Source organism: Dendrobium catenatum, unplaced genomic scaffold (assembly GCF_001605985.2).
Source record: "Dendrobium catenatum unplaced genomic scaffold, ASM160598v2 fragScaff_scaffold_249, whole genome shotgun sequence".
Lineage (NCBI taxonomy): Eukaryota > Viridiplantae > Streptophyta > Magnoliopsida > Asparagales > Orchidaceae > Dendrobium > Dendrobium catenatum.
Window position 1 is genome coordinate 1286918 of NW_021318711.1, and position 23316 is coordinate 1310233.

General features: G+C 37.3%; 1 protein-coding gene across 7 annotated transcripts in view; it reads right to left on the bottom strand.

Annotated features, from left to right (window-relative positions):
• The window catches only part of LOC110102857, an 82939-nt gene that overhangs the window by 58910 nt on the left and 713 nt on the right, over nt 1–23316 (bottom strand). For 4 of the 7 annotated variants that reach the window (XR_002303887.2, XM_028693282.1, XM_020831346.2 and 1 more), the window contains exons 2-7: nt 22690–23281; nt 22158–22525; nt 21774–21925; nt 8069–8229; nt 7834–7973; nt 7359–7646 (exon numbers count right to left, since the gene is read on the bottom strand). Coding sequence is in view for 6 of the 7 variants with exons in the window: in XM_028693282.1 (XP_028549115.1) it covers nt 7359–7646; nt 7834–7973; nt 8069–8229; nt 21774–21925; nt 22158–22525; nt 22690–23224 (1644 nt within the window). In the remaining variant the exon portion in view is untranslated. Of the gene's footprint in view, nt 1–7358; nt 7647–7833; nt 7974–8068; nt 8230–21773; nt 21926–22157; nt 22526–22689; nt 23282–23316 lie in introns of those variants that run through there. The other 3 variants (XM_020831347.2, XM_020831348.2, XM_020831349.2) reach the window with 3 other exon arrangements.

A 23316-nucleotide genomic window follows, 5' to 3' on the forward strand; every position in this document is an offset into this window, starting at 1 on the left:
CAGGTTATAGCTTTACCAAAAATAACATATCATTCAATTTTTTTAAAACATTACAAATCCTCCCATATTTATAGGTATGAAAGAGGAATACCAAGAGACGCCTAATAAATTCCATATGAATTCTAAACATCACATAGCATTAAAATACCTAAAAAACATCCCAGGCCAAGGAACCGAAGAGACATCCACGGGAACCAAGGACATCGCCCAAAACCAAGGGGCACGGTCACGGGAAAGAGCCCAGGCAAGGGAAAAACCAGCAGCCGACCGGAATCCAAGGGGGCAAATGCACAAAATACTAAAGGCCATGGAGGTAGCCAAGGAGCCACCACATGGGAAAAGAAAATCTTGGAATTCCCAAGGCCGGTTTGGAATTCCAAGAGACAAACATGATTACTAACATAAAAAGCATAAAAAGAACATTTAATATAAGATAACTATGAGCTAAAATCATAGCTAATAATGAGCTACCCCTTAGTTCAATAAGTGAACTAAAGACCAACTCATAAATGAGCTAAAATTTCAGCTCAATTTTGATTGAGCTAGTAGACTCAAGGGAAGCCAAAAATCTAATTATTTTTGACATAAGTTGACCCCCCCCTTTGTCTACATCACCTCCTCGAGAAAGATAATTTCCTTTCCAACAAGCTAACTTTTGCTTTTAACTCTTTAAATAGGGGACAACCGTTGAGCCGTTTGAATAGTTATATAGCCAAGAGAATTATCAAAGTATATGAAAGCAAGTTTGCTAACATTCCACCCTTATTGATTGGCATCCCAAGGTAGACACAAATTTGAAGATCTGCAAATATTCTTATGATTCATGACTTGATCAATAAAGAGTTAAAGACCTGCAAATAAAGATATCATCTGCAAATTGAATGTTAAAAAGACTATTTAGAACTATTTCTGTAGTCAATGCCATCAATCGAACCCTTGATAGCAGCAACAGTCAACATTCTACCAAGCACGTCACCAAAAAGAGCATGGTAGAAAGAGGATCACCTTGATTGGAGGCCACTATGAATTTAAATTGTTTGTTAACTTACCCATTGATGATTGAAGAATTAGAATGAATGATGGATTCTTCAACCCAATCGATAATTTTTTATCAAAAATATTTTCTTAAGAACATAGAAGATAATTCTCCAATCATAATAAACAAAAGCCTTCTCAAAATCAGCTTAGAAAGTAATTTTTTTTTGTGTGTGAATTTCCATCAAAAAATTAGTTTTCCAGCAAATATTACTAAATATTCAATGAATTTTTCCTCCTTAAATTATGTGTTTAATTGTAGTAAGGGTCCTCTTAGATGACATAACCCAAAGTGGCTAAAAAAAATCACTTGGTTAAGCTGGGCCACATATCCCTACTGCTAATCAGGCAGACCAAAATCCTAACAACACGTGATAACAGAACCATGCGACCATAATTAGATTTATGATAATTCGCCCACCATCTAATTTCAGCCAATAGCAGTATATTTTTCTCCTAATATAACTTGTTGCTAATAAAACAAAGAATTGAGGAACATATAAAATAGCCTTAATCAAAAATTTCCTCTCATATTTTAGAGAATAATTAACCATAGAGGCTTGTATCTATGAAAAATCAAATAAGATTATAAAGACCTCTATCAAGAAAAAATAATTAGAGAATGTATTATTTAATATCTAATATATCTTACAAAAAATTAGCCAAAATCACAAAATATATGACGGCCAAGTGCAGATTTTTAAAGCTCACAATCCTTCACTGTGATGAGAACCTTTGATTCCAATAATGGTTCTATAGAAATTACATGATAACCAATATGAGATTGGAAATAATGATATCCAAAACATTCTAATGCCAATGGCAAAAAGGCAAGCCATGAAATCCAACCCAAACACTAACTTTTTTTTAAGCTTCATTATTCACCTCCAAATGCATAACAATGATAGGAATTCAATTAAGTTTCATGCATCCATTACTGATAAGGGAGTAACACCTCTCTTGAGAGAAAAAAAAAAAAAAAACAGCTTGAATAGAGTGATAAAGATCACACAATCCTTGTTCCAATGCCAATTGAGAGCTTCAATAATATCTATTTTTCTAAATTTGAGATCGGAGACATAAATATAACCAAAAACTTGAATAGATTTTATCAATGTCAACCGATTTGAAGGAAGGTATATAGATGATCAAGTAATCAACATGTTTAGATTAAGGCCAAGTTATGAGATGATAACTGATCTTGTTATACCCCCATTCAATAAATCTCTAGCAAATAACTCTTCTACAAGCAGTTAAAGCAAGACATGTTTGAAGACTTGCCTCCCAAATTTTGAGAAAACAAAGCTTTAGCAAAAGAAAGATAGATTACACTATTAATGTATGAAAAGTTTCTCACATCTTCAGCAAAGGTACAATAAATGGTTGCTCCATGGATAAACGGATAATGTCATGCTTAAGATTAAACAATGTTTACCAATGAGTTTTTTAGCATGTCATGTAGGAAGGGTATTACCCACTGTTTGACAGCCATCATTAGTAAACCATATTGTTGGATTATATATTTTCATGTTTTGGCATGCTTTCACCTTTAGCCCTAAAGGTTAAGCACTAAACTCTTAAAATTAAATGCATCATGAATGCATGTTAATATATCTTAGCTTCCATCCGCATAACTTGCTTTGGACCTCTTAATGAAAAGAGTGCACCGAGAACTGGAAGTATCAGAGGAGAACCAGTGAGGTATAAAGAAGAAAAGTGCTAAGAAGATGAACAAATGAATGCCTTAAAAGGAGGCAGGCAACCAGTAGAGATTAAGCAACAAGTAAAAACCCTCCAAAAATGTAGACTCCTCTAAGAATGGCTGGGTACAAGAAATTTTAAATATGGATTCATCGTGTAATCAGCTTTATACAAGACTAGAGCCCATTCAATAGACTCAACGTCAAAATAAATGCCTAAAATGCATAAAACTATTAAGGAATGAAATCAGGGAAAATTGTGCCAATATTAAATAGTTATGAAATATGTTTAAGACATTTATAAATTAGGGAGCAAAAATGGTAGTTAATACTTATACTGATTTAATTCATTAGGACTGTAAATAACTCTACTCCAAAGTGTTAAAATGCTGTTGGAGAAAAACTAGAGGCCTTGATTTGTATTTCAGCGCTAGTAAGATGAGGTGATAAATGGGGAAATCATCCCAAGAAGAAAAAGACCAAGGAGGTGCACCAAAAGTTTCAAGAATCTAGAATATAAGGAGAGTTGATAAGATATAAAGAAGAAAGGCTTGAAATTTTTAGATAAATGAACATCTCAAGGAGGAGTTAAGAGGGATAGACTAAGCAATAAATAGAAACCCTTAAAAGCAGAAATAAATCCCCTGAGAGGAGGCCATAGAAAATCTCAATTAATCATGTAATCATATCATAATACAAGAGTAGAGCTCGGTGCCTAGAATGCAATAAACTATGAAGGGATGAAATAAAGGAAATAATATATCAATATCACATAGGTATGGCTTTGTTTACAAGTTAGAACATAAATTTGACGGCTGATACTTATTCAACATCAAGATTGCTGCCAAAACAAGGACAACACATTTCCAAGCCTATTAACTAGTTCAACGTACTCAGATACTTCCATTTAGGTAATTCTAATTGTTAGAATTCATAGAATTTGAGAAGGGTAAAAATACCTTCTAATTATTATACAAAATTATCCCTATTTATAGATCTATACAAGATGTCTTAATAAAGAAATAAATAACTTCTAATTGATACATAATTGCCTCAATATAATCCTTCCTAATTCAGCTACCCAAATATAGAAGGATATTGGCGTGATCCAGGTGAGCCTCCCACGGATTCTCATCCTGACAGTGGGATCAAATGCCAATGGATGACTGAGATTTTGACACTCCCCCTCAAGCTGGAGACCAGCTTGCAATTACTCGCTCAGAGGTAGAGCTGCATTGGTTATAGATAGGATATTAACCACAAGAGAAAGCCGGCAATGAAGGCCGATGATGGAAAACTATCCTCAAAATTCCGACAATTAAGGCCGGTTGTGGGAACTTGTATTCCGCGAAATTCCAGCAATGAAGGTCGATGATGGGAACATCCTCAAAATTCCGACAATGAAGGTCGGTGGTGGAAACTAGTATTCCTCAACATTCTGGCAATGAAGGCCGATGATAGGAACCTGTATTCCAACAATAAAGGCCGGTATAAGGAGTAATATTCCTCCAAATCCTGGCAATGAAGGCCACAACCACAAAACAGAGGGCACGCGCGGTTTGGACTTACTCGACTCTCATTCGATGTCCTACGGCAATGAAGGCCGCTGGTGCAAAACAGAGGACTCGAGCTGTTTGGACCGCACGACTCCAACGGCAATGAAGGCCGCTTTCTTCTCTTTGCTTTCTTTGATTTGTATATCCCAGGCGATTCCAAAATAAGATCCCTTTGATATTAAGTTACGGCAATAAAGGCTGATTTTTTTTTCACTTTTTTTTTTCTTTTTTTTTATCAAAGATCTATGATGAATTTTCTTCAGACATTGTGATATCACAAGACTACTTTTAATTATATCAGCAATGAAAGCTGATTATATCATCAATAAAGGTTGATTTGATTATATCAACCATAAAGGCTAATATTAGGTCTTAATGATATCTCAAATCTGATTTAAGAATTCTTGCTGTTGTCGGACCGTCCAAGATAATCGAGAGGGGCGTCTCGGTGGATCTGAGCGAAACAGGAAAATCGAAAGGTGCTTCCGATCGAACCGAGCGTCTGCGAACAACTTCTTCTTTCGAGTGTCCGAGCGGCTTCGTAGGTTTGGCTTCGCTTCCGCAAGCTCTGTCGTTCGTCTTGGGCTTCGTTCACAACCTTTGTCCGCAAGCTTCGTCCGCAAGGGCTTCATCCTGGTCGTCCGCAGAGCTCGACTCCTGTGGTCGATTCTTCCAAACATATCAGTCCCGCTTGCGATTCTCTCAGGCGACTTCATCTCGAACGTCTATGGCAATCTTTGGGGTTACACAGGTAACTGAAGATGATGGAGGTAGGATCGTACGTGGAAGCCGAAGCCACTGGCCTGCCGACTGTGCTGGTGACGAACGACGATGGCTTTGGACTACGCGCTTTTATTTGGTTCGGTTGACCGGATGCAAGAAACATCCGGTCGTAGGTAAAATAGCGCCTATACCGAGGTGTACCGAGGTGAAAAACTCGGTACACTTCGGTATAGGCGCTATTTTGCCTACGACCGGATGTTCCTCTGCATCCGGTCGGAGGACGTAATAACGGCGCTTGGACTACAAGATCCCATCGACCCTTCCCAGCAAGCTCCCGTCGCGACTTCCGCACTTTCCGTATGTCGCAATGTAGGCATCCTTCGATCTCTTCTTCTTCTTTTTTCTCCTCTGACGATCTACGATCGTTCTTCAACAACAATGAAGACCATTGGCTCTGATACCATGCTAGAATTCATAGAATTTGAGAAGGGTAAAAATACCTTCTAATTATTATACAAAATTATCCCTATTTATAGATCTATACAAGATGTCTTAATAAAGAAATAAATAACTTCTAATTGATACATAATTGCCTCAATATAATCCTTCCTAATTCAGCTACCCAAATATAGAAGGATATTGGCGTGATCCAGGTGAGCCTCCCACGGATTCTCATCCTGACCGTGGGATCAAATGCCAATGGATGACTGAGATTTTGACACTAATATCTCTTTCCATGTCATTTTTTAACCTTATTTTTTTCACAAGTCGATGTCACAAGTGCTTGGCTATCCCATTCATTCAATCTTCGCCAAAACCTAGCCCATCCTAACATTGTGATCACAACATACTAATGATACTATTAATCATTCCGACAAAATATCTCCAACATTATCAATGAATCAAATATTATTACAACTTATGTTTTTAACATGATGGAACCTACTGCATGAACCACAAACAAGGATCAAGCAAGCTAAATTTTTAATAATTGTCAAAATTTTGAGAGGGGAGATACACCAATCATATATTTCACACAATGCTTAGTCACATCTCAAACCCTACATATATTGAATGTTGGCACGACTATTTTGATATATCTTGGCTTGATTGAATCAACAATGGATTATTTGTCAAGGCATATGCCATCACATGCGAAACCCAAATGCAGCAATGTTAAGCATTCAGGAAAACAAGGAAGCAAAGTGGTAAAGATGAAGGAACAGACCAGCTAATCTATGTGAGATTCTGGAGTTCAGAAATTGTGAGAAAATGCCTCATTCGGAAAGTGAAAACTATAAATTTACCTTGCATACAAGCAGGCATTCCACAGATTTCTATTAGGAACCATTGCAAAAATATCTGAAACAGCACGTCCACATTACATCTTTTAAAAAATAATATTAATATGTATGTCAAGTTTTTTATGTTCATTGATTGATGTTCTACAGTATTCTTCATTCTAGAAGACAAAATTTACTTCCATGATAAGGCCCACACTAGAAAACCAACCTACATGTTTCTCTGGTTAGTAAACTAACCCACTAATCACTTTATGACAGATGGTAGTTACCAGTGAGAAACAACAAGAAAGGTTGAAGTGTCAACTCCAACAAACTTACTTGCAAGCTTTGATGGATGTTAACCAGGCTGTCTATAAAGAAAGTTTTATGAGATTTAGATGACATACAATATGAAGATTATGATGTCAAACATGTAACATAACAAAACTTGGGTGGGTAGCATGAATGTAAATCCCACTTATATTTATTGAAATTCATTTATAAATACACCTAGATGGAGGAGAGAGAGAGAGAGAAGGGTGCATGAAAATTATAACAAAATCAAGGACTAATGAAATCTATGTCATAAGTCACCATTTAATAGGCAAGTTTGTGCAAAAGTAGATTTAAAAGTTTTAATGTCATAAAACAGTTCCCAAACTGAAGTTATTTCCTCATGATTCAAGGCTATAGACCAAGGATTAGGGGCTTTAAAAGATTTTTTGTCCTCCAAAAAAGTCTTCTCAATCATGAACTAATGAGCACTCTCTCATGCACCATGCAAACATGCAAAACATTGTGACAAGTCAACCTAGGTGATTCAACCAATAGCCTCTTAATAGTGCACCGTGCACAAAAAAGAAACAAAAAATATAAATAAAGGGTTTTAAGTCAAATTAACGAGGTGCATGAGAATGAACAACTAAAAAAAGAAAATTAAAAACATCTAGAAAATAACTTTAACAATATAATAGATACATGAAAAATGAAAAGTAACAAGTAAAAACTCTTTAAAAAGGAAATTGACATTGACATTAGGTTTTCTAGGTATTTTATACTACCTTCTCACGTCTCAGAGGATCATGTAACCTCTTGGCGTGATCACGACGATGTCCATACTCTTCTACAAGTCTTGCAGCCTCAGATGAGCCTGAAAGTAAAGACTTTTCTAACTCCCATGTAGCTTGATCATACTCAAGCCCTTTCCATTTCACAAACCACTCAATACAACTATTTGAAGTCTCCATGGCAGGCCCTGATGTATACTCATCAGAAGTTTCTGGAAGTACAACTAACCTTTTCTCCAACAAACGTTCAAGCTCAGCCCACTCTTTTCTCCACTTCATTACCTGCTCCATATAAAGCAAAACTAAAAAATGTTTTATCATACATGATATTTTATTTCAATATCTTCTTTCCGCAAGCTGGTGTGAAAGAATTAGATATGAAATCAGTATTAGTATTTTAGAATACAAGGTTCAAGTAAGAGAAAAACAAAGTAGTGAGGGGGGTGGCAGGGAGATCTAGAGAGATTACCTTCTCCTTCAGACCTTTCTTTCTGAATTTGGCCAAAAGTGAAGGAGCGTCATGAAGCAGCTGGCTTTCTGAAATCCAACGATTATGGGAATGTGAAAAGCCTTTGTATTTCACAAAGTAAAGCTTTCCACTCTGCACTCCTAACACCATAAGCCCAATGGCACTCATAGAAATTAATTGTTCAAAAGATACTCTATAAATCTAAAAAAGCAGAGAAAGTTTAAAGGATCCTCACCCTCATCAATGTCCCAAACAGACTCTATCCCTTCGGACACAGAGTACACACCTGATTCCAATTTCTTTTTCACGCAAAACTTACACAACCAAGCACCTGGCAACGGTCGATCCAAACAAGATAGATGATAACTTCGTTTGCAACCTTTTCCAAAACAAGACCTAAGGTTATTTGGGAATATACCAAACAGTTAGTCGCTGATAAATAATTAATGCAGACAAAAGTGACACACAACGCACATAAATACCTAACTTTAAGTTGCACCAAGGTCAGATAGGCATACACTTAACTCCATTTTCTTTTTCACATAAAAATACACAGCCAAGCACCGGCTGAAAAATCATGTAACAATGATCCAAACAAGAAAATTTTTAACTTCACTTGCAGCCTTTCAGCCTTTCCAGCAACAGCAACTTAACTCATATGCACAATTACCACACCCTCAGTCCAGCACGAATAAATTCATACAGAATGAACAAAAATAGCTAAAACACCATAACTAGCACCCGCCATCAATTCTTAGAAGGTTTAATATAATTAACGATGTTCCAAGCATCTTGCAGCCCACAAGTAAATAAAGCATTCACATGCAATGAAATTCTTACATTGTATGTAATTTAAACAAGAGAATGCTACAACTACCAAATAAATAGGAGTGATGGTAGGGGAATTCTCTATCCTACTAAAAGCATACAATTAATTAATCAAGCCAAATGACTAAGCAGGCCTTGCCGACCCCTCCTTTCCCTCCAAAGAGTTTTAATTTGAAGTTTTGGTGGACCCCACTCCTCTCCCTCTCTCTTTGCAGCCGCCCCTCCAAGAGTAAAAAAGAACCGGTCCCCTAGGGACCGGTTGTAATTGGACCGGTCCACTAGCGACCGGTCTAACAATACCGCCCTCCCAAAGAATCTCCTTGTCCTCAAGGTGAAAACAAGGAAACTAATGTTTCACCCTCTCTTATGGCTCCCATGTGGCATCGTAGTCCGAGAGACTCTTCCACTTGATCAACACTTAGTTCAATCTTCTCTCTAACAAACCCCCATCAACTCCAAAGGTTCCAAAATCACCTCTAAATCTTCAGTGAGTGTCACCAGTAACTCTGAACTGGCTGCATAATCTCCAATGGCCCTTCTCAATTGATATACAAGGAAAGCAGGATGTATAGTCGTTGTTGGTGGTAATTTCAGCCAGTATGCCACCTCTCTAATATCTCATAGGACCCAAAGTATCTAGGTGCAAGCTTCTCATTCCTCCTGTTGGCAACTGTCTTTATCCTGTAAGGTCGGAGCTTCAAAAACACCTTCTCCCCTATCTCAAATTGGATGTCCTTATTTGCCTGTTTCTTCATCATCTATTAAGTTATCAGCATATGCCTCTTCAACTCATCCAACACCCTGTCCCTCTCATCTAAGTACTCCTTCACTGAAGAAAATGTAGTGTTGTTATGCCCAAAGTGCACCAAGTGAGGTGAGTCCCTCTCGTACAACACCTCGAATGGTGTCATCTGAGAAGCAAAATGATAAGAGGTGTTGTACCAATACTCAGCCCATACTAACCACCTGGCCCAAAACTTGGGTGTCTTTGATACAAAGCATTGAGGTAAGTCTCCAAGCTTCTGTTGACCACTTCTGTTGACCACTTCTGTTTAGCCTTCTGTATGTGGGTAGTAGGTGGTGCTCATTTTCAATACTATCCCTTTTAATCTGAACAGCTCCCTCCATAAATGGCTGAGGAATACCTTATCCTTATCGGATATTATAGCCTCTGATACTCCATGCAGTCTGACCACCTCTCTGATGAAAACTGAGGCCACTGTCACTGTAGTGTTTGAGTGTCGTAGGGGAATGAAATGAGCATACTTGTTCAATCGATCCACTAACATTAAGATCATTGTAAGTCCTTCTGATCGGGGAAGCTCATCCATGAAATCCATGGATATATCCTTCCACACCCTTCCTGGTAAAGCTAACTACTGTAATAATCCTCCTGGAGACATGAACATGTATTTATTCCTCTAACATATCTCACAACTGGCTACCATCTCCTCCACATCCTTGTGCATCCCCTTCCAATACATCTCTGATACTAGTATCTTGTATGCTATGTTGCACCGATACGGATACGGGGACACGGATACGACACGATACGGATACGAGACACGACAATTCTTAAAAATACAGGATACGGATACTGCGCGGATACGGCAATATAATATATAAATCATACATAAAAAATAACAAATTAATCAAAGCATAATATTTGAAATCACAAAAAAAAATGAAAGCAACATCATTTGTAGGCTTGTAGCATTGTATCTTATAATATCAAAATAAAAGTAAGCACTAAATATTTAAATGTCTAGTACAACAACAAAAACAAAAATATAAATTGTCCAACATATGAAGTTTGAACTATTCAATAGAAGGAATGATAAGATTAGCTTCTTCAGTGGTTTGTCTTTGAATTTCGATGTCATCTTCAATGAATATCATAGCTTCCAACTCAGGCTCATCAAGTGAAAGATTAGCAATTTCTAATATTCTCATATCCTTCAAGAGATTCAAATCCATCTCCAGCAACATCCCAAATCATATTGTCTCCTTCCATATAAGTTGAAGATTTCTTTAAGAGAAGTCAAAGGTTTGTATGCACATAAACTAAATCTTCAGCTCATTGTGAAGTAATTTTATTTCTCTTCATTGATTGGATGAACGAATATGTGCTCCAATTTCTTTCACAACAAGAATAGGATGAAACTTGGCCAAGCAATTTTATGACGATTGTTTGAAGTGGAGGTGCTGAAGCTCCATGTATAATCCACCACATTTTTGGATCAATTCTACACCTATCACGCAATGACTCTTAGTCTCCAAAGTCTTCTAAATAACCAAAAAATTTAACAAACTCAATATTGACATTTCTTCTCTCCTCCTCATTTGAAAAATAACGCTTCAAACATGTCTTCCTCATATTTGAAATTTATAAATCTTTCTGTGGAGAAACTCTTTGAGGATCATCTTGAAGCCATTCTTTAGTTGAATATCTTCAAAGAATATTAAAAACAAATAATAAAAAAATGTTGAAATTACTAAACAATAAAATATAAATTAATAATGAAAAAATGTTGAAATTTATCTAGGATTTAGTGAGTGAGCCAAGCAATGTAAACATGTATTACTTTTGCTCCACCTATCTTCTAAAATAGTATAAATAACATCCCAAAAACTTGAGTTTTCATGAAGTCTTTCCTCTCATGTCTATATATAATTTCTTTTATTTTGGCTAGCATTGAATCTCGCATCTCATAAATGAGATGTAAACAAGACTTATCTGTATCCGCTACTCTTAACATCTCATAAATTGAATATGTGAAGTTTAAGATGTATTCAATCTCATCCAACCATAAATCATCTAAAAGCATCTCCTTTACATACCTAGCCTTTTCAACATCATCTTCCCTATAACAGTATCATTTGTCACCGATCACCATAGCTTGAAGAGCATTTTTAATATTTTTGAATCTTCTCAACATCACTATAATTGAGGCAAATCGAGTTTCTGCAACTGCAAGCATCTTCAAATTAGAAAAATCATTGAACATAAAGAGTCTCATGGAGTGATTCATAATAAAATTCCTAATTACAACTGCATCTCCAGCAATCACTATGATCCAATGACATTCATTGTAGGTGATTTCGTTTGCCTCGGTATTCTTAGCTGCACAAATGTTCTTCAAGGCAAGATTAAGCGTATGCACAACACATGGTGTCCAGAAAATATGAGGATAGCTTGTTCTACAAGTAGACCTGCAACTCTACAAACAGGCGCATTATCAGTAATAACCTGGATGATGTTTGAAGGCCCCACCATCATAATAACTTCTTTGATTAAATTAGAAATAAAGAATTTATCCTTGTACTGTCCTTCACAGTTTACAGCTTTGATAAACATAGGAACAGCCATGAAGTTGATAAGTGATCTTCTTTGTGGATCTGTTCACCCATCACAAACTAAAGTAACTCATTTTTCCTTCCAAACTTCTTTAGTAAGCTCGAGCAACATCTCAATATTATCCCTCTCTCTTTACAACAACTTCGTTCTAATGACATTATATCCTGGTGGCACGTATCCTGTAAAATTATTATTGCATGCATAGGTAAAGGCATTCTTGTAATGTGGACTCCTTGTTAGGTTAAAAGAAAGTCCAACTGAGTAAAACATTCTAGCTATTTCCCCATTTAGTTGCTCTCTCATTTGTAAATTAAATGCTTTCTCTAAAGCACTATCTACAACATGTTTTCTTCTTCTTTTTTGTTCAAATCCCTCCATCCGAAAAGGCCCTTTATTTACAGTATTGTCATCACTTCTAATTGAAGAAGATGATGAAGGTTATGAAGCATGAGTGCTTGGAAGTGGAATATGTTTTGGAAGTTCTTTTTTACTTCTTTGCTCAGCTTCACTGATTTTTCTTTATAATTCAGCCATTTGTGATGAGCTTATATTCGGACAAACTTTAATTCCATGACCACTAATCTTCAACAAAAGAGCTTTCACTCTATAATATGATCATTTGTATGTTACATTACAAAAACTGCATTTGAATACAATATTGCCACCTCCTTCTGACGTTTTACCTATTTTTGTCACATAACCCCACAGAGCTTTGTTATCTTCAATATTGGTCTCTGATTGACCAGCAGTATACCCAATTCCTACACAACTAGAGCTCATTATCCTATAAAAGATCGACACAAATTAATTCATATGAATTTGAAACATGAAAAATTTTAACTAGAAGTGTATATATGTTGCGCCTATGCTGAGGGTCCAAGGAGGCGTTGCCCCCTGCGGGGTTCGACCTGAGCAATACCGAGCAGTACCGAGCAGTACTGAGCAGTATTGAGTACCGAGTACTGAGCAATACCGAGTGCCGAGCGGTACTGACTTCAAATATCGAGTATCGAGTACCAAGCAGTACCGAGCGAGTTTGCGAGCGATACCGAGCAGTACCGAGGAGTAATCGGTACTAAGTTCTGGTACCGAGCCTAAGATTAAGAAAACGAACCTTCAATGCTCACGTCACCTTTACTGTTCGTGTTATCGAGCCGCTCCGTCGACGAAGGATTCTGTCAGCTTTAATGCTCACATTGTCGAGCCTCTTTGACGACGAAGGATGATCCTGTCCGCTTCTATGCTTGCGTTGTCGAGCCGCTCCTTTGACTATAACGAAGAAGACGAACACCTGTGCGGAAACGAAAAACCTAGCTCGCCGAAATGTTTAAGCCTCATAAATGAATAGGGATATCGAGCAGACAGCCGAAACGAATAGGGCAAATTGCGCCTCTATTTTATTTTTTTAATAGGGCACACGTATCGGATACGCGTGTCCGATCAAATTTAAATAATATTTTAATTGGACACGACAAAGCCGTATCCGACACGCATCTGTGTCGTATCGGAGCGTATCCGTATCCGACAACTGTCAGATACAGCATGCCTCACAAATAGGCGTATACATGCAACATAACTTGTATGTCTTTTGTACCCCTGAGTGAGCCCCAACGGCACTCCCATGAAACTCCTGAAGCAAGTGTGGAATGTGTGCGGATGTCCTAGGCATCACAAACCTTTCCTTGTACAACAGTCTCTCCCCCTCCAATGAACACCTCAGGTGTCTACTCCTTTTCCTCAGTAAATCGGCCCTAATTTTTCCCAGCTCCTTATCTCTGACACTCTCCTCCTTGAAGGCCTCCCAATCTAACATCAATGGGATCGATACTGTTGTTTCCTGCAACTCTCCCACACATCTGGACAAAGCATCTACCACCTTGTTCTCCACTCCTATCTTGTATTGGGCTTTAAAATCATATACCAGAAATTGGACAACCACCTTTGATGCTCCTCTATCACAATCAGCTGCTCCAACAAGTACTTCAGACTTCGCTGGTCTGTTCTGACAATGAAATGCCTACCTAATAGGTAGGGCCACCACTTCTAGATGACTATTACGATGGCCATTAGCTCCCACTCATAAACTAATTTCAACCGGGCTCTAGCTGTCAACACCTGACTGAAGTAGGCAATAGGTCGATGATCCTGCAAGAGCGCTGTCCCCAATACATACCCTGAAGCATATGTCTCTACTATGAAAACCTGAGTAAAGTTTGGGAGAGCTAAGACGGGTACAGCGGTCATAGCTTTCTTCAAACTCGCAAAAGTTGTTGTAGTTGCCTCCCTCCATAGGAACCCATCATTCTTTAATTGCTCTATTAGTGGTCAGGTGATAGTGTTGTACCCTTTCACGAACCTCCAGTAGTATCCTATCAATCCTAAGAATTCCCTCAACTTCTTCAAATTCTTAGGTAATAGTCATCTCAACATAACCTCATTTTTTGACTGATCAGCTGTCACTCCCTCTTTGGACACAACATGACCCAAATACTCCACACTGATCTGAACAAAATAGCACTTCTTCAGATTGGTCCTCAATTAATGCTCCTGCAACACCTCTAGCACCCTCCTCAAGTACTCCCAATGCTCCTCTTTCTTCTTGTAAACTAGGATATCATCAAAGAACACCAAGACAAATAGCCTGAGATAAGGTCTGAAGACCTTATTCATAAGAGACTAGAACGTCACTGGGGCGTTAGTGAGGCCAAAAGACATTACCAAGAACTCATAATGCCTCTCATGAGTTCTGAAAGCAGCTTGGGTACATCTTCCTTCTTCATTCGGATCTGGTGATATCCTGACTTCAAATCTATCTTAGTGAAGATCACTACACCACGCAACTCATCCAATAGCTCATCAATCACTGGTATAGGAAACTTGTGGCATAGTTTCCTTATTTATCGCCCTGTAGTCCAAATGAAAACTCCAATTGCCATCATTGTTCTTCATCAATAATACTGGACTAGAAAAAGGACTAACATTGAGTCTGATAATTCCTAACTCCAACATCTCTTTAATCAACTTCTCAATCTCATCTTTCTGAAATTGAGGATAGCGGTAAGGCCTGATGCTGATGGGTGATACATCTTCCCTCAAGGTGATAGCATGCTCCTGCTCTCTAGGTGAAGGCAATCCCTAAGGTGGATAAAAAACATCATAGAATTTCTAAATCAACGCCCGTTCTCCTCCCTTCTCCAATTTGCCTTCCTCCAGTCAATGCAGCTTCACTAGAAAGCCTTCCCCAACTTCTTGTATACTCCTCACCATGGTTTTGAGAGATACCATGGTGGATAGCCCTGCATCTCCCCTGATCACCACCTTCTTTCCATACACCAACAACTCCATCGTGAGTGCTCCCCAATTGACCTTGGTTTTCCCCAAGGTATGTAACCACTTCATCCCTAGGATAACATCTGTACTTCCCAGCTCTAGTGGGAGTAAATTCTCCCTCACCTGAATCCCCTGGATGGTCAACATCACTCATCTATAAATCCCATGGCCTTTCTCCACGTTTTTCATGCCCATAATCACCCCATAATAGTCAGTGTTCACCAATTTCACTCTCTGTTTATTGACGACCTGAGTGGAAATGAAATTTTGATTAACTTCAGTACTTCACTATAAATCAGTACCACCACCTCCATGTCCCCTATCTCCCCCTTCACATTCATGGTATTATTCGTAGTGAATCCTACCACATAATTCAAAGAAACCTTGGCCAGATCCAGATGCATTTTCTCCTCTATATCCTCCTCTACCTCTCCCTCGCCTCCCTCCTCAGTTTCCTTGTCATCACAGACGGTGAGAACCTGAAGAGTTCAGTCCCTACACCTAGGCCCTGGAGTATACTTCTCATCACACCTGAAACACAACCCCTTTGCCATCTTCACCTGCATCTCCGTCAGCCTTTTGAAATCTCCCCCGCTCCCTCCTACAGTCTTCTCTTTGGTGGTCTCAAGAATTTCTCCTGTTGCAAGACCCTTGGGTGCTAAGTTGGTGGTTGTCATCCTATAAGTGCCTCCTGAGCTGCTGCTCCTAGTTCCCTTCTCTAGATTCTTCTGATTTTCCACCAGTTGTGTCAACTTCATAGCCTCTCTCAAGTCACGAGACATCATGACTTTCATCGCCGCTCTGATCTCTACCTTGAGCCCCTTCATAAAGTTTCTCTCCAATACAGTCTCTGATAATTATTCCACCCTACTGACTAGGTGCTCGAACTGCTCGTGATAGTCTGCCACTAATCCATCCTACATCAGTGCAAAAATATGTTCATAGAAGTCCCCTCCCCCGTTAGTTTGAAAATGTTCTAGTAAACAGTCCTTGAATGCTCTCCAGCTTCGTATAGTTCTCCTTTGGTCCCTCCACTAAAATCATGACAACGACTTCCCCTCCAAACATAAGTCTATTGCTATCAATTTCTCCTCATCCGTCAACCCATTGACGATGAAGTACCTCTCCACCATGTAGATTCATCCATAAGCGCCCTACCCTTCAAAAATTGGCATTTTTAGCTTCCTCACCTTTGGCTCTCCCCCGTTTCCCCATATTCCTCCATACTTTTCCCTCTCCCAAATGCTTTGCTCTCCCCATATCTCCCGATCTTCCCTTACATGTTCATCTTCAAACCCCTCTTCACTTTATTCCCTCCTTTCTCCAAAATCAGCACCCCTTACTCCTTGTTCCCTATTTCCACACCTTTCTACACACCTTCCTCCTTTCCCCTTAATGATTTCTACATCATCTTCCCTCCTAAGAAAATCAGAATTCGTAGTTCTTCCCATTGGTCCCTTCGCCTTCGATGCTGCCATTTGGATTTGATTTTACAATAACTTCTTCACCATTAAATGAAAATCAGAAACTTTGTCGTCTAGGGACGAAACCTTGTCTCCACGGATGAAATTCGATTCTCCACCATGGCTTTTATTTAGCTCATCTCTCCTTCAAAATGTTCTTCCAATGCATCTACCTTATTGGTCGCCATCAAAAGTTTCTTAGTTTTGATCCAAAAATCAGCAAGGGTTCCTTCCTCCGGATGAAATTTCGCCGCTGAAATTTAAAAAAATTTGCCCTCGATGATCCCAAGACTTGCTCTGATACAAATTTGATATAAAATACCTGTAGATCTCAAGTATTTCTATCAATAAAGACAAAATCAGCAATCAAATTCACAAAATCTTTGGGAAAATCGCACCAAATAGTAGTTTTATTGCAAGAATCAAACAAACGGAAAGAAAAATCAAAGCAATATACAATTGATCCTCAATTCAAAAGAAGGATCGATCTCTCCCAATCTCTAGATGATGAATCTAGAGCCCAATAAACCAAGAAGAAAAACCCAAGAGAACTCAATAATCAAAACATAACTATAACCTTAATTATCTCATTCTACTTAAAGCATACAATCAATTAATCAAGCCAAATGACTAAGGAGCCCTTACCTCCCCCTCCTTTCCCTCCAAAGAGTTCAAATTTGAAGTTTTGTTGAACCCCACTCCTCTCCCTCTCTCTTTGCCGCCGCCCTTCCAAGAGTATACAAGAACCGGTCCCCTAGGGATCGATTGTAATTGAACCGGTCCACTAGAGACCGGTCTAACATATTGCTAATTTATTGCTTTTCTGTTAAAAAATTTAATAAGTTATATATATATATGATGTCGAGAGATTTGGATTGTCTAATATAGATCTAACATTAAATGCAAAAAAATAGTGTAATAAACATGCAAAATACCATTTACTAATCTAAGACAACTAATGATTACTTTTTGATAGATATTAAAAGTAAGAAATCAATTCAAAAAAAAATTTCAATACTTATTATTACAAATTAACAACAAGAATTAAGGCTCTCCATAGCCACACACACTCAATTAAAACTTTGCACTATCAATAAAAAACAAATCTGGTGAATCTAACTAAACACGATCTCACATCCAACCAATAACTAAAAAAAAATAAAGGAAAAAAGAAAAATAACAAGAAAAGAAATATAAAGGAAAAACCTCATTAAAAAAGCAAGCCTTGCACCTGTATGAAAAGAAAACCTCCAATATTTCTTTAAATTTCATATTTAAATTTCATATTCGATCAAGGTACAAAACCTCATAATAATAATAAAAAAGCCTTCACATTGATAATAAGAATTTTATAAGATCATAAAACATCTTACATAGCCAAAAAATTTCATAACTGTAGATACAAAAGAAAAAACAAAAAAAAAAATTGCTAACTCAATGGCGTATCTTAAATGATCTTAATAAATAATAAAATATGAAAGACATGAAGCAAATCAAATATCCATGACAATAAAATTCATACTTTATTTCAGACGCAACCCTACCCTACTTGGAAAATTTGACATAATGAATTGGAACATTTAGGGGCTATTTGGTTGGCTTAAAAAGAAAGCAGTGCAAAAGTACTGCAGTAATGCACTATAAAAGGAATGTAGTGTAAAAGAAAGACTTTGGAGTTGTTTGGAAGAGTGTAAGGTAAATGCAAGTGAATGATTTTTTTTTTGTTTTGTTTGAAGTAAAATGAATATACTATAAAGTCCAACGATGGTGGCGGCTGGTGGCAGCGACCAACAGGGGTAGTTGCCTTAGGCGATAGTGGAAAGCTCCAGCGGTGGCAGGCGACAAGTGGTGGTGGTAGGGCAACAAGCGGCGACGGTCTTTGTCGGCCGTCGGCGGTGGGTGGCAAAGGCTAGAGGTGACCGCTGCCAGCAATGGTGGCGGCTGCCAGAGGCTGTAGTGACCAACGGTGGGTGGTGTTTGGTGACAACCAACAACGATGGTGGACGACGACGACTAGCGACGAGTGGCTGCGGTAGCTGGCGGCAATCAACAACGGTTAGCGACGGGGTGGTGGCGATCAGCAACAGGGTGGAGCAATCAGCGGTAGGGTGGTGACTATTGATAGCAGGGTGGCAGTGGTCGGTGGAAGGGTGGCGGCGAGGCAGGTGGTGGTCGGAGACGGATGGCGCTGGCTAGCAGGCGAAGGCTGCGTTCAAGTGAGTTTGCTTGTGGTGTGAATGATTCTCGCTCAAAACTGAGCAAATTTAGTTTACCTTAAAAATGAACTAAAATAATTTACAAATTTACTTTACTTTGCATTCCTTTTTCAACCAACCAAACACCAATATTTTTAAAAATCCTGCATTTGGAATACTTTACGCCCACTTTACTTCCTACCAAACAGATCCTTAATATATATTGGAATAATTGATGGCTTTCATATAAAAATATCCAAGAATCATCTTGTAGGTTGGTCTTTCCATTTTATAGAAGCTACATTTGGTATTCATCATCAATAGTGAACACAATTACATCACTAACAATAACTTAGAAATAATAGTACTATGAATATTCATCGTCAATGGTGAACATGATTACATCAATAGCAACAAACTAGAAGTATTAGTAGTATAAATGTTTAGGATATATGCAAAAGATTGGTTTGGATATAAAACTAGGAGGTGGTTAGGGAAAAAAAATAATTCCAAGAATTGGTTGACAGTTAATGATACAAGTATATCAAATATATCAAGCATCAAACTAACATAAGAACTTTTGGAAATTTCAACTTATATGCATCAGCTCAATCCATCGTATACTTTCATGTTTTATATGTGCATTCATTAACCCCTCCCTATTACATATCTTCTTTTTTTTCAAATTCCACGTCAGCTTATATAAAAAACTATCGCTGCTAACAGAAGAAACGTTATCCAAAGCCAATGTAAAAAGTAGTTTAAGGCGTTGTTTGGGGCAGTTAACTTACTACTTTTTAAAGCAGCTTTTTAGTACAAAAATTATTGAAAGCAATATAAAAACGAGTGGCCAAAAATTGTCCCAGACGAAGCCTTAATATTTCTCAAATGGAAGAATATTTCTAATCCAAAAGCTTTGGTAATACTTGTTATCAAAGACTTAAATAAACTGAGCTTGCCCATCTTGCATACGAATTTCAAAATCTCATCAACCAAACAACAATCACTCCATTGGTTTTATCATTAGAGATAGGTACTTCAAATATTTGCCTCCTTTGGATTTCTATTCTACCAACGTTTCTCATTCTACCACCTTTATTAGAGAGGTTTATAAAGTTGTTCATTCATTTTTTCCTTGATGTCTCTGGAAAGGTTAATGATGGAAGAAGTATTATTTTTTTAAAAGAAAAACTTGGATTAATAAGTCTCTATTTCTTTCTCAGACCAACAATCACCCTTGCCAAAATTTGCCATAATTTGGTTACTCCTTATCACTTCACGAGTCGTGGAAGATATAATTTATGAAAAATATTCCATTTCACCTTAATGGTAGAAAAGAGCTTCTCTTCTCCCTTATTAATCAATTTAATATGGATTATTATCACGACAACCCTTATGGCCTACTTTTACTCTTGATCGATGGGGCCAATCGCTTTTCAATTTGGAATTGTATTGCTCAACTTAAAATTAAAATTCTAGCGTGGTTCTTCCATATGACAAAAATTCTAGCAAGTTCTCTCTATACTCAAAAGAGATTATCAAAATACTATTTATGAAATATGCCAAGATAATTTATAAGATGATTTTCATATCTTCTTTGTTTGTAGTGATATCTCTAAAATTTGTCAAGGCTCTATGCTATTTTTTGCATATAAATTTCTATTGAAATGTGGACTATTTTCTCTACGATGAGACAGGCTTATGTCAAGATTTTTTTTAATGAGATGGAAAAATCTTATTTTCTTCCATCTTCATCTGGAATGAAACGAAAACTAGACATTTTTTCTAACAAATATTTGGAGGAGAAGATCGTTTGGGTTGACAATAACAATATTGCATACTTCTAGATCAATAATGCATAAGAGAAGGAGCAGATTTCAATCTACAATCACATTATGAAGATTCGCATATCATCTATTCCTCTCAAGCTTTTCTTTATGCCTAACCAATCATATCTATTTTCCTGTTTGCTTTCAATTTTTTCATTTTATTTTGCAATTGACTATGTAATCTACCTTTCTTATTAATGAGAAAGGTTTGCCCAAATTTTCAACTAAAAAAATTAAAAAAGCATGAGTTATGAACAATGCAATAGGATATAATGTATGAATTAGTATTGACAAATTGGAAAATTCTTATACACTGGCTAATGGATACACTATAGAATTTCAAGAGAGAAATTTAGATAAAAACTTGAAATTTATATTGCTTAGATTCCATAAAGTTTTCTTTCCACAAATATATTTAAACAAGAAATGTTTATCATATGAACAAACAAATTTTTTAAAGAAAGGTAATCCATATTTTTGAAAGATTACTGATACTGAATTATGTACCTTCATATATGATAGCTGAATTTTTTTTTTTTTTTTAAGAAAGATACCATTAATAAATCCATGAACATGTTAATTTAATGATTTTCTTAGTAAAGTTCTTTTTATAAATTTATAAATAAAGAAACCAATAATCAAAAACATAATTGATATCAATTTTAGTAGACGTAAAGATTATTTTGATAAATACTTCATCATGAATTACAACATAAAAATGGAAACATAATAGTAACAGTTGACTACAAAGCTTCCTGAGCGTGGCATATTCATAGAAACACGCTCACATAAAACTATAGAAGGCAAAAATATCAATATCAAATACTGAAATACATAAAAAGACTTTTGCAATTCAGAAAATGACATGCACTGCTTGCATTGTCGGTACACGTGAACAAAGCAATAAAAATTTACTACAAAAAGCAATGTAACTTACATGAGCTCTCCAGATAGTTTGCAAACCAAACATATATTGGGAATAAGATCAACAGCAGTTTGAGAATGAGCTGAACATTCTTTAGAGTCAATATTACTGTTATTCCCAGTGCAATCGTCATATCGGACTTCACTATCACTGACACGAGGTTCCTAGTTGAAGGTGATAAACATGGATGGAAAAAAGTAATTAGCATATAAATTTCCAAAGGGAGAAAATTACAGCACGCTTATAAGCAAGGAGAGATGGATAAACAAAAACAGATTGGCAAAGAGGAAATTGGTGATCAAGTAAAAGGCCAGAATCTTAAAACAAAGACAATAAAGCACCACAAATTTACCTCAATATGTGAAAAAAAAAATAGTTCTATAAAATCATGTTTACCACTATAATGGGAGAAGATGATTCTATGTTCATCGTATAACTTTCATGATGAGGCACCTCCTTTACGGATGATTCCACTAAAGTGTCATGGAGAATCCTTTTTTGATATTTAAACCTGCTGGACTTCGTCTCATTGTTTTGATTGGCTTCATCACAAAGAGGATGAGTATCTAAATTGGAATCTAGAAGCTCTGTGTTCTTCAAGTCTTCTCTCTCCAATGGCTCTACAGTTTCTGCACCTGAGTCTCCCTCGCCATGTACATTCCTTTTCCCGTCTCCAACCTCCTGTGTTTTGGAAACATTGGAACCTAGATCAGAAAGAAATGCTCGCAATGGACTGTTTTCTTGAAGGCACAAATCACCGACACCTACATTTCCAAGTTAGCAAAGCGTACATAAGACAGCAAAAACAATGAAAAGAGTTAACCAAGAAGACAAAACAGTAAGGTAACAAAATGGAGTCTTTTTGTTAAAATAAAGTGTTTAAGCCATGGAGCAAACCAAAAACATATGAAACATCAGAGTTAGATACCTCGGCTTCCACATTTATTTGCCTGTCCTTTGAGCAATTTTTTATAGGTCTGAACATGCAAATGTTTTCTGATTGTCTTCTTATCCCTGTCCTGACCCTTGGTATCATTTGTTCCTAACACAGTATTATTTACATTCACCTTTCTCTTCTTATTTTGCGGACTTGCACTCACAACGAAATTTTCAGCACTTGAAGAGACAGTCCTACCAACATCTTTTCTCTTCATAGTCTGTGGGCTTGTACTCTTCTTGACTTTATCCGAGGTGCTTGAAGGCCCGATACTTTCATCCATCTTTTTATTCTTAGAAATAATTGGACTTGCATGCTTTTTGGAATTTGCACTAGAACTTGAAGATTCAACTCGTTCTGTTCTTACTGATCTTCTAAGAGGGGTTTCAGGTACTTTTTTTAATGTGCTTCCCACCTTCTTCTGTATAGGAGATGCATTTAACTTGTCAAGCCTTCTAGTTTTATGCTTTGAGACATCGTCATCTTCAAGCATTTTCAGACGTGCTAAACGAGTACCACTAGCCATCAGCCAGCAGTGACGATACGGTAAATAGGTGGGTTCACTCCCTTGGCTCGCTGGAAGCTGCACAAAACACAGAAGATTTGACTTATTCGTGC